General features: G+C 44.8%; 1 protein-coding gene across 5 annotated transcripts in view; it reads left to right on the top strand.

Annotated features, from left to right (window-relative positions):
* Positions 1 to 12,372, top strand: part of SEC16A (SEC16 homolog A, endoplasmic reticulum export factor) — a 29,138-nt gene continuing 16,766 nt past the window's right edge. For 4 of the 5 annotated variants that reach the window (XM_032200111.1, XM_032200109.1, XM_032200110.1 and 1 more), the window contains exons 1-6: positions 1 to 21; positions 3,359 to 7,186; positions 7,702 to 7,847; positions 10,017 to 10,102; positions 10,956 to 11,091; positions 11,848 to 12,046. In XM_032200111.1, coding sequence (XP_032056002.1) covers positions 3,434 to 7,186; positions 7,702 to 7,847; positions 10,017 to 10,102; positions 10,956 to 11,091; positions 11,848 to 12,046 — 4,320 coding nt within the window. In that variant the 5' untranslated portion in view covers positions 1 to 21; positions 3,359 to 3,433. Of the gene's footprint in view, positions 22 to 1,607; positions 1,614 to 3,358; positions 7,187 to 7,701; positions 7,848 to 10,016; positions 10,103 to 10,955; positions 11,092 to 11,847; positions 12,047 to 12,372 lie in introns of those variants that run through there. The other variant, XM_032200112.1, reaches the window with a different exon arrangement.

The following is a 12,372-nucleotide window of genomic DNA, read 5'->3' as shown; positions in this document are numbered from 1 at the left end:
GCGGCTGGCGGCTGGCGGCAGGTACAGGGGGAGGCCGCTGCGGGGGAGGTTTAAAGGGAGCACGGGGCCGGGAGCGGGGTCTGTGCCCGCCGGGGTCCCGCTCGAGGCGGTCGTTACCGGGTGCCGGTCGTGGCGAGGCGCTTCTCGTCAGGCTGAGGCGGGTTTTAGTTTCCCTACAGGCGAATTGCGCAGGGCTGAGCGCTCCGGGGGCAGCGGCTGGCGCTGACTCGGTGGCACGGGCCCTAAAATGCTGGGGTAGGAGCGAGGGGCTCGGGGAGGTGCTGGCTTTGTGGGTTTCTGCCAGCTTCAAGTCGTGTTTTCTGTGTTTTTGGGCTCTTCTCACAGCACAGCGTTATCACCTGTAGGGCCCGCTTATCGGAAAGCTGGCAGGGAGCAGGCAGCACTGCTGAAGGTACAAAACACCCCCAGCCCCTCCACCTGCCTGCTGTGTGCGGCTGCCTGCGGTGGGAAAAATAAACCCATGGCCCAAATGCTGGTTTTGTACAAGCTGCATATCCCAGCTATCAGTGCCTGTGGCACTGCAGTGCTTTGTTCTGTTTATTCCTTTCTTTTTGTTAGGAATATCTGAGTGTATTTGTTGTTTGGCATAGGCACTTGTGTGTGCAATCATTTGTATACAATCACGTGTACACATACAAACATGTATAGACAAACGTAAGAATTAACATTAGCACTCTGTAACCTGCATACGTCTTCTTGTTTAAGAGTAACTTATTTGGCATAAATACATGGAGATGGTATTAAACAAATTTCCCCCAATTATTCCTTCATGTAGGTAGGTTCTCACAGAGGAGTTAAAGCCCATCGTGACCACAGAGCCTGTCAGGTGGGGCTTATTGCTAGCCCTGTCCCGAGGCCAGCTCTCCTTGTTTTTTTTTCCTTTTTGGCTAAAATTTTCTTGACGTGGTTGGAAGTATCGTCTGCAGTCATTGTTTGTAGTGACTGGTGTCTGGCAGGCTGCTCTGTATTACCCATTAATAAACCTTTAGAAAGTTAAGAATTTCCAAACCAGATAAGGCAAAGAGTTGGATTGTTCTTCAGTTATGTAATTATTACTCACTTACACAAATTAGCCTTTCTGTTAATACTGGAGACAGGGAGGGTCAGTGTCTAGGAGCTGATATCTCCTGTTTAAACTACCTGACACGGGCACGTTCATTTTATTTGGACTTAATTCTTCAAATCCTGCATACTTCTAGTACAGTGTGCAACCTGTTAATATTAACTTCTGTAAGGAGTCTGATGCCCTCGTATTGAACCTCCGTAATGTGATGTTAGAGGTCTCGTTATAGGAGTTGCAAGGCAGCACTTAAACACAGAACTTTACGCTGACTCTAATTAGCTAATTACTAGCCCAGGCTATTACGAGAGTGGGGCCAACATCAAATGTGGAAGTGGGCATTTAAGTTACAAAACAGCTGGCCTTTGTGCTCAACGGCCTCACATAATTCTTGTATTAATAACCGAACTGTTTGGTAAATATTGACCTTCTGTTCAGCGAGGTTAGTGCTTTTCAGGAGGGAACCATCTCTGCAGGTGATTTTATTACCTTTTTTTCTTCCCAGTTTGCAATGTGTTGTATAAAGGTGCTAGTTTATTTAGAGGGAGGGGAGAGGAGTTTTTCAGTTAAGCTAACACACAGAACATGACAAACAATAAATGGGGGTGTCTAGCACAGCTTTAGAGATGTCCCTGGGGTTTCCTAAGCGTGTGGAAACTGAGGGAGGTGACTGTGCAGGGTTTCTTGGTGTCATCGTGGTTGGCAGTAATCGTGCACAGCTGGAAAAACTTCGCCTTGGTGTCAGTAAAGGAGAAATGATTGCACAGCACTAAAATTCCTCCGTAAGTATTCCTTGAGACGAATTCAACAGGCAGCTGTGGTTTAAAAAAAATAAATACAAATGTAAGTAATGCATGAAAAAAAGCTTTCTGTTCAGTGCTTTTCTGTTGAAATCTGCTTCTGGTCCCATTTCCCATTTTAATAAAAGAAAAGGTTTAACGAGTTTACGAAGTCTAAGCTTAAGAATTGACAGAGTCAATCAAGGCTATGAAATATATGAACACGGAGGAGAAATTGAGAGACCCAGTCCCTGCTGCCTGATGTTTCTGGTGCCCTGAAAGAGGAGCCTCGATAACAAATCAGGCTGCTGGGCTCTCAGTGATGAGCAGAAGAGGTTAAGCTGTACTGATTTGGAAAAAAATCTACATAGACTGAGCTGTGTGTGCTGGCCAGAATGCTTTTACAGGAGTTTTTTCTTTGTAAATCTTCATGGAATGCACACAGTTATGCAGTGTTTATTCAGTCTTTTTCTTAAACTCAAAACCAGAAGTTTCTTGCATTTTAACTTCTCTGTAGCTATGAAAATTTTGGCTTGACTAGGAAAAGTGATTTATTACTGTTAGTGACAGCATGCTGAATTTTTAAAATAAGAAAATAAAGACGAGAATCGCACAGCTTTTGTCTGTCTCCTGTAAACAGAATTGCATCTGGCGTGAAATAGCTGTGATGGGCAGCCTGTGTGATGCAGACCAAGTTCGTTACATACAATTAGAAACCGCGTGTTACTAAAGCCTTGCTGAGCTGGACAAGTAGTGAAGAACTCATTTTGTCAGCTGCCCTCCTCCCCAGATTGGTAAGGGATGATGAAAAATGCACGTTTCTAGTCACTGAACTTCATGTGCACCAAATTCCTGACTGGTGCTGCTTGGAGTTCTTGGTGGCAGAGCAGTCTCAGAATAATAAATAACACTACTGCCCTGAACGATATTTTTCTTACCCAAGTGCATTCTGTTTAGGGCAATAACATCCGATGAGTACTTGGAGTGCTTCTCACTTTACCTTTAAAATGGTCCGTTCAGATTAAGCGACAGAGCTGCAGAAGTATTGTCTCTAACAACATTTTCTCAATGTTTCTTAACCAAACTGAGCTTGCCAAAGCGATTGCAGATGCTGTTGGAGACCAGCTGTTGCTGTGTTTGCCTCTGTGATGTGTACTTCTGCTTCAAACAGATTTGGGGAAATGTAACAGGAGAATCCCACTGGTGCTATTAGGAGACTCTGAGGCTTTAAATTTTGTACAGGCCCAAGCTGTGTTTCAGTCCCTCTTGGAGCTATTTGTTAAAGGATGTGCACTGTTACCACTCAGCGTTAAGCTTCATTAACACCGTGCTTGCGTTCAGAAATACAATGTTAAGCATGAATTTCTCCTAGGTTCTGGAGAACATCTTTTATTCCAAGTTTTTTGGGTAATTTTGTTTCTAAAATAACAGTTGCTGAAGTGCTTGCTACATGTGTTGCAAGAAAACAAACTGACTCATCATCTTTTTGCCTTAACAGGGTGGAAGAAGGAATCTGTTGACGGCATCCAGTGCTAGCTTTTCATCTGGCATCTGACCCTGCTGGAAGGCCATCATGCAGCAGCCTCCACAGACTGTTCCAGCGGGAGCAGCAGCTCCACCTCCTGCAGGCCTTGCCCGGAACGTTTACTGGAGAAACACCTCGCTCAGTAAACGAGCAAATGCAGCAGCTGCCCCGGTGCAGCCCGTGACAGACCCTTTTGCCTTTGGCAGACAAACTCCCCAGGGTTCCCCTTTAGATAATCCATCCAAGGGCAATGCGTTGGTTATGCCAAGTTCTTCCCCGGCGGCGTTTCCCCAGCCAGCTGTTCTGCACCCTTCACCCTCACACGCAGGGGACAATCCTCATGGACTGCACACGTCTTTGTCAGCTCCTGTTCCCCAACCAGGAATAAACACCAGTACCTTTTCTAACGTTCCAGTTCCTTCGCCGTCCCCGGGATACGTTATAAATAGCGCTACAGAAATGCATCCCAACGCAGAGCTGGGACTCCACGGCTCTGCGGTACCTTTGCATTATAATACAGGAACAGCACTTGAAAATTCTTTTGGTGTGCATCCTGGAATGGTGTCTATGTCAAACAGACCTGGAGGCAGGCAAGATGCTAGCAGAGATCCGAGCGATGTTCCTTCGGGACCCGCTGCAGCAGCAGTCTTCCCTCCACCTCCTCAGCAGCCCGTGTCTCAGTGGAGACCTGGCCAAGGTAACCTGCAGTCTCCAGTTCGAAATTTTGTGCCCCATCCTGAGCCGTCTTCTCAGCCTGACGTTCACAACATTTCTCAGTCTCCGGTCAGCCCTCCTCATCCTCCCCCGCAGACGAATTTGCAGCATGGTCCTGTACATCAAGGTGTTCCACAAAATCCCGTGCAAGCGCCTTTATCTGTTGGTTGTGAAAAGAATGGGAAAAATGTCTCTGCAAACCATGGTCATCACATGAACAGCATCCAGCCTGGCAATGTGTTTAGGCAGAACGCAGAAATGACTAATGCTTGGTTAAATCAAACTTACCAGGACCAGTTTTACCCACAGCCACCCTTGCAAGACTCCAATTTTGTCATTCCCACAGCTCAGGAAAACAACCCCAAAAAACAATCTCCAGGTGTGGCTGAAACATCAAATAGACCCGTTCCCACAGACCGAGATTCGGGAACCATCTCCATGTTTTTCAAAGGGGATGAGGCAGAGAATGAAGAAATACTTTCATCTGAAAAAAATTACATGGTTGAGAAAACCGAGTTTGCTTCTCAGCCAAATTCATCGCCCCTGTATCACCAGCCCATGCAGCCTCAGTGGGCTGCAACGAATGTTCTGGCGCAGGTCGGTGCAGGTTCAGCCAACGAGGTGGTACAAAAAGGAATGGATGTGCAGTATTTCCCTAAAACGATCAGCCAGCAGGAGGCACAGGCTGCCAAGCACGCGATGTTTATCGGTGATGACAAAGCGTGCGCAGGTGATGCAGCCGGTAACGGTGGGTCACAGTACGAAAACGTGGAGAACCTGGAGTGCATTCAGAATCAGGAAGTGCTGCCAAGCGAGCCGCACAACGTGAACGCTTCATCCCCTTCTGCTCACCCTGATCTGTACAGATACGGAGCCCTGCTGGGGCAGATGCTTCCAAAGAACGCTGTTGTGAGCCATGCTGAAGGAGGACCAAATTTGGAGGCACCTGATTCCTTACCTCATCCCGTCCGGCCCGATAGCGTATCTTCAAACTATAGCAACATTAGCCATAGGAGTGCTTCGAGCTCAGCGAGACCTCCCGAGCAAGTCGGTACGTTTATTCAGCAAGAAAGTGGGAAGCCTGATGAAGAATCCTCTGCTCGCTTCTTCAAACAGATCGACTCTTCTCCTCTGGGAGGTGATTCAGGCGAGGTAAACCTGAGCAAGAGCTACCATAGTAACCTCTCCCAGCCTCCAACTCCAAGCCCTCCCAAGCCTACAGGAGTGTTTCAGACGAGCGCAAACAGTTCTTTTGAACCTGTGAGGTCCCACGGAGTTGGCATAAAACCTGCCGAAATTGACCAGGCAAAGATGGTGGTCGAGTTAAGAGAGAACCACTCAAACCAAAAGAATACCAAGAAGAACACAGCCGTGCCAGCTGCGTCACCAGGCAATCTCGAACAGCCACCAGATAATCTGGAAACTATTTTTATGCCTCAGGTATACCCGCTGCCTCTCGCAGTTACTGGTGAAGCTGGAAACATGTTGCACTCTGGAGCTGTTACAGAAAACATGCAGTCGTTGTCTGAGCGAAGGTCTTCAACGAGAGCTCAGGGAGCAATTAAGAAGTGTGACAGCCCAGCAACAACTCTGTGGGCTCATAATGAATTACCTAATTTTGGGGGAAATGTTCTTCTAGCTCCTGCTGCTCCTGCGGTGTATGTACCTGCCAAACAAACTGTGGAAGTCATTCAGCCACCAGAAGAAGGCCTGCCTAATCAGCAGCCAAACAAACCAGGGAATATTGCTGTGCAGCCTTCCCAAGATGGAAATATATCTTCTGAAAATCTTGAGAATCCTCCCAAAATGGGAGAAGAGGAGGCACTTCAGTCTCAGGCAAGTTCTGGTTATGCAAGTTTGTTGTCTTCTCCACCTACGGAGTCTTTGCAAAATCAGCCTATCCTGATTGCTCAGCCTAATCAAAGCTATAACTTGGCTCAGCCAATTAATTTTTCTATTTCTCTATCTAATCAGCTAAGCAGCAATGAAAATCAGCCAATGAAGGATGCCGGGGTTGGGGACAAGCCTTCGATGGGCCCCCAGACTTCACATACTGGTGGGATCATCCCGGGGGAAAATGCACCGCTGCCTGTGATGCAAGTTGGATCTCTGTTAGTTAATGCACCTCCAAATACTAATCTGTTAAAACATAATTTATTGCAAAGCCCTGTTAATTCCTCTGATACTGCCTCTAATCAGCCTGCAAACTTGCTCATGAAAACACCGCTTAATTTAGCTCCTGAAGGGCAAAAGAATGTTAATTTTGAAGGTTTTGTTCCTGAATTTGCTAGCAAACCGGGAGCTAATTCATCCGTCTCTCCTGGGATTAATCTTCCCAGTGGAAGTGTGCTGCTGCCACCTGTTAATTCCGTAGTACAGGCTAATAGTTCTGCAAATCGCTCAAATAACAAAGAAGAAGCTGCTGGAGTGCTTGACTTTACAGTGCCACGGACATTGGAGAAAAGCAGTGCGAGTAACGCTGTGCAAGTGCACAGTCAGTCGCTTTCTGGTCCCACGTATCCTCCGCAGTCAGTCGCTGCTGGCCAGGTGGGTCCTGAGGTGCATGACAAACAACATTTCTATCAACAGGTAACAAAAGATGTACAGCATCAGGCTGTGCCAGACAGAGCTGGGCAGGGAGCGTTGCCCCAAATGCAGGCAGCACCCGTGCAGCAACCGGCATCTTCCGGGCACTCCTCGGCTCCTTCCAACTACCCGGCTGCTGCAGGGACTGGCGCCACGCAGGCAGCGCAGCAGTGCGAGAACCAGGAGCTGGGGAACCAAGAGGCCGGTTCCTCGCAGCTGGCGAGGTACGACCAGGCGAGCCCTGAGAAGCAGCCCGTGCCTGGGCAGCCGTCGGGTGCACAGACTTCCACAGCTCCTCCTAGCAGCACCGGCCAGCCGGTCGTGCCAAGTGCACAGCAAGACCCGCAGCGTCCGCCCCTGCCTCAGACTCCTCAGGATGCCTTTGGTCCACCACAGAACCCCTACTACTACTACAGACATCCTTATGATGCTTACCAGCCTCCATATCCCCCACCGTACCCTCCTGCGGATCCCAGAGCAGCATCTCATCTTTATTACATGGTAGGATATGTTTTTATTTTCCCCTTCCTTCCACACTCAGCATGTATCAATAGTTTTCATTTTTGAATTACAACTTTTAATAGTTGTGTTATGATCAACATTCAGTATGGCGTTCATATTAAGGATTTAACTACAGGGAAAATCTAAATTGCAGTAATAAAATTTACATAATAGAGATCTAAAAATCTTTAAATAGTTAATACTAATTCCAGTTGGCACAGATGTCAGCTGATTTATTTGTTTGGGAAAAGTTGGCATTTCTGTTTTCACCTGCTGCCTGACTGATGGGCAGTTTAGCAGAATGGCCATCGTAGTGGTTGAAGTAGTCTAGAAGTAGTTTCTATAAGTAATATTAATAGTCCTTGCCACAAGGTATACCAAAAACTGTCCTATAGACTGTTGATTTTCATCTTTTCAGGTATCACAGTTGTGGTATCTGTGGCGATTTGTTTGTTTTAAACATTTGTTCTTGAACTTGGGCAGCCTCTTACCTTATGTGTCAACCTCTTTTCTAGGAGGACAGCTACGGACAGTACGACCCACGGTACAGACACTACGATAGCAGCAGCGCTGCTTATATGGAGCCCGGGAGCTATCGTTACCCTGAGCCCGAACGTCCCAGTTCCAGAGCCAGCCACTGCTCTGACAGGCCTTCTTCTAGGTATGCAGCTCCTAAACTGAGTGAAGATGTGGTATATCCAAGAGCAGTGAGTGCAATTACACCTGTTCAAGTTTTACAGCATCAGCTGCAGTGAGGAAGTTCAAAAACTCTTTGTGTGCTGCCATAGGAACGTACGGTATCAAATGCCGTGCCTGAAAAGGACACCGACACGGTTCCAGCAGTCTGTTCTGCTGCTACAGCTCGTTCTGCCTTTCATTCAGCTCTGTAGGTGGCTGTTAGCTTCTCTGCCTGGCAGAAAGTCACTGCAACAGACTTGATGCTCTTTTGCATGTGTGCTGTGGAAGTACCGTGTAGGCCATGGGTTTGTTAATCAATGCTTGTTTATTTTCTTGGTAGCACTTACACAGCAGCCCCCTAGTTCTGTTAATAAATGGCACTTTTGCACATTGGTGTGGGGATTTGCTTTGCAAGCACAGCAGCCCGTGTGGCTCATTGATGTGCAGCATTTCATTTTTTTGGAAAAGAGCAGCTGAATCCAGTGAAAACTGCTGGGGTTGTGTCAGGTTAATTTGTCTGACAGGTCAAACCAGGACAGGTGTTTCACTCATGGAGTAGTCTTCAACTTAAAAACAAAATTCTGCTTACTACCTTTGTAAGATTATAGGAAGCTTTGGCACTGAGGAGTACAAAACGATAAGCATATCCGTTTGTGATAACTTCTGTCGTTGTCTTAAGTGACTCTGAGTGCTTTGTGAGATCTGCTAAGGAGATAACCACTAGTAGCTCTAAGAAAGCACTCCTTCTGATGCATGCTCTTTTTTGCATAGTGTTTGGAAGAGCTTAACATTCCTACGAGGGCTTTGGGCAGATCAAAGCCTGTTGTGGGTTGTTCTGTCAGTGTTGATGTGTGATGTGACTGCAGTTGGATGCAGGCTGTAGTACGGTACTGCAGGGCAGCACAAACTGAGTGGCAAGGCACCCAAAGGTAGTGCTCCTGAAACTTTCTCACAGTGTATCAGTGATGCATTGATTTCTGTAAATAATTGATGATGAGGATTCTTAACTTCTGTTTGGGGAGGGGAAGGGAATACCATCTTTCTGAGGGGGACTGAGAAGGTTGGTTAGGTGGATAAACTTGATCCGATAAGATCAAAACTCCTCCTGCAGAGCTAAGTGCTGTGTTAGCAAGGCTCCCACACGTTTTTCCAGTGCCGAGTGTCACCTGACTGGCTTGGCCACTTCAGGGTTTGCACTATCACCTCTATGAATAGTGCTCTGGGGAGGAGCGTGGAGTTCCCATCACTCCACACCATTGATAAAATGCTTTCCCTTCTGTGCATGTGTGTGTAGGTATACACAGGAGTGTTTGTGAATGCATGCACACGAGTGTTTATATCCACACGTATGGTTTTATATACAGACATCAACATGTGAATGTGTAGATAAGTATGTATATAAGTGTACGTGCATACGTGTATGCACACTACAATTTTATGTTCTTATCTAATGTTCTTCTAGCTTTGTTTCATCAATTTTGGGTAGTGTCCCCAGAATGGCATATAACAGAGCTACAAGTAGAACAAGAAAATGATAGTATTGAGTTCTTTGATGGCCAGGCAGCCAAACAATAGTGTAGTGCGTTTTGGTTTTGTTTCTCTTCTGACTTGTGTGTTATGCTGGTGGCAGATGCTGCAATGGCAGCCCCAGAGACTTCAGTTTGGAGGCCTTCTGGTTGGAATTACCTGCAAGAGCACTAGTGCACGTCCTGACTTGTTTTTGTGACTTTGTCTCCAGACCGTAGTCCTCTTTTCATCTCTGTAAGATGTATAAGAAAACACTTCTGAAGTTGAGGGAGCAATTATTTCATTATTTAGGTTGCAGATCTCTCTGTTGAGACAGTTCATTCTAATTATAGCAGTAGTTTTTGTGATTAATTGCCCATAAGTAACCGATCTCATGACCAGAGCAGCTCACAAAAGCCACTGAGGTATTGTAGTGTCAGTTCGTTATGGCACAGAACAGCTTAGTGATATATAGCTTTGTAAACATCTAATTTTACAATTATGATTATTTGGTTTCCTGTAAATGCATTAGTTTAAATATGAACCACTACCTAACCAATTGTGGCATGTAGTTCTTCATATCTCTTGCTGACTTTTGGAGAGATTGAAGGAGGGACAATAACTTCTTATGCCTGTGTACTTCCAGGCAGGGGTATCCTGAAGATTATTATGCAAAAACTGGATGGACTGATTATTATCCAGGCTATTACCCAAATGCATATGACTATGGAGGTAAGGTGTCAAAGTATTCTCTGAATTTTTCTGTAGCAAATTACAGATCTCCTTTTCTCCATAAATTTTTCTCCAACTTTAAGATTGGAGAATTACTGTGTTTTTCCTGTAATTAAATATATTTGTGTGTGTGTGTATATATATCCTTCCTACAACCAGTGAGAATAAAGTTACACTTGCTAGAAATTTATCTTTGGACCTACTTTAGTAGTTCTTAATACCATGCTATCCTTCCTATATTTCTTTTATTCAGCAGAAGTAGTAAATAGAAAATAAATAAGTCTTTCCTCACTCCCAGACTTCTCTTTGCCATTTAATGTATAAAAATGTACCATGGTATGTCCACAGAATGGTTTTCTTTGGTGTTTTGCAAACCTGTCACTTGCTGGCTTGTATCCTTGGTGTGTAACCTGCAGGCGGAGTTCTAAAGTAAAATTTAGGTGGGGTGTAAACAGAAATTGGCTAATGACTAGAATGTGGTGTTGTCTATAATTACCTGAATGCTCACAGAGACATAATGGTGTTAGTAGTCTAAAGGCAATTGCTTAGATAGTGCCCAGGAGGATTTTAAGCAAATCTGTCCGTATCCTGAAGCACGTAGCATGGAGTTCTGAAAACTGATAGCAAAGATTGTGCTACTATTTGTTGAATTATTTTCACGCTATGATTAAGTTTGAAAGTTGTTAGAAAAGGTCTATCTGATCTTGGTCTTCTGAAGAGTATCTAGCTAACTATAGTCATGTTTTTATTTTTCTGGGCTGCTGACCAAATCATCAGGCAATTAAAGAGAAAGGAGAGAAAAGTTATAGGTAATAACTTCCAGTATCTAAACCATTATTTTTATTTTCCAAAGATCCAAGTCGTTGGGAACGTTACTCGTCAGCATATGACCCCAGATACAGAGATCCTAGAAGTTACGATCAGAGGTATTGGTATGATGCTGAACACAACCCTTACCAGAAGAGAGACGCATATCCATATGGCAGCAGGTTTGTCCATTCAGTCCTTACTCTTTCCATATCTAGGGCAGGGTGGGACCTAGGTGCTGACTGTGTCCAGAGAACCACTGTGAGTGAAGGCAGACAGTCTGGCATTGCTTTCTTCTGGACTAAGGCCCTCATATTCAAATGTGTCATCAGGAAACTAGATAATGGCAGTAAGTGCTAAGGCAAGGAAATGGAAATGCTGCTTTATTTGTTAAAGATCTGTCCCAAAGCCTTAAAAATTTGTGCACTGTCGTGATAGTTGTATGGGCATCAGAATTGTGGGGTATCATGCAGTTTCATAAACAAAATCCTCTCAATACTGTACTCCAGGAACACAGTTGCATCCTGTGACAGACTATTAAAATGCAGTGTTACAATTTTAATAGGTACATTTGTTAGTTTGTTCTTTTGCTTCAACACAGGGAATTGAGGAACAACAGATGAGCTTCCATGTAACTCTTAAGAAAAGGATTTAAAGCAAATATGACACGTTTTCAGATAAGATTAACGTTGTTTAGATTTTCTTTTTTTTATTCTAAACAACCTCGGAGCATGACGTTAATCTTCATCTTGAATATTCTGGATGAAGTTCTTGAAGTACCAGTTTGTTTACTGTAATAAAAAACGAAATCTAGTTAACGATCTAGAAGCCCTTCTGAAGCTAGGTACAGTTCCCTTCCGAAGAGGCAGGCAGTGGAGTCGCTTTCCTTTACATACAGTTGACTGTTTATTTTTGTTTGGTGTGCTTTTGTTCTTCAGACATGACCGATACGAAGATCATTGGAGATACGATCCTCGTTTTACTGGAAGCTTTGATGATGAAGCAGAGCCTCACAGAGATCCTTATGGCGATGAATTTGACAGACGCAGCGTTCACAGTGAGCATTCTGCTCATAGTCTCCGTAGCTCCCACAGTGTTCACAGTCACCGGAGCAGTTTTAGCTCTCGCTCTCAGCAAGTAAGCTTCAAATGGTCACATCAAGTATTCTCATACAGTTAAGCTGGGCCTTTCTCGTAGGCATGGATGAAAAGTTAGAAATATGTAAATATTTCAGTTTTTAGCTTGGGAAAAATGTATTTTGAAAACCTGTATTCTGTAAGTTAAGGCTGTTCTGTAATGTAGTTTTGAATTTAGCATTTATCACAGTTATCAGTAGAACTTTAACCAAAATCAGCACTCAGCTGTGTCAGTTGCCACACATGCAGAAATGAAAAAAAAATACTGAATCCATATGGTTGTGAGAACTTTGCCTTTACTGTGCTTGGCTGGAGTTGATGTCTGGC

This window comes from Aythya fuligula, chromosome 19 (assembly GCF_009819795.1).
Source record: "Aythya fuligula isolate bAytFul2 chromosome 19, bAytFul2.pri, whole genome shotgun sequence".
Classification (NCBI taxonomy): Eukaryota; Metazoa; Chordata; class Aves; order Anseriformes; family Anatidae; genus Aythya; species Aythya fuligula.
Note: the sequence above shows the minus strand (reverse complement) of the source record. Positions and strands in the feature narration are given on the sequence as shown.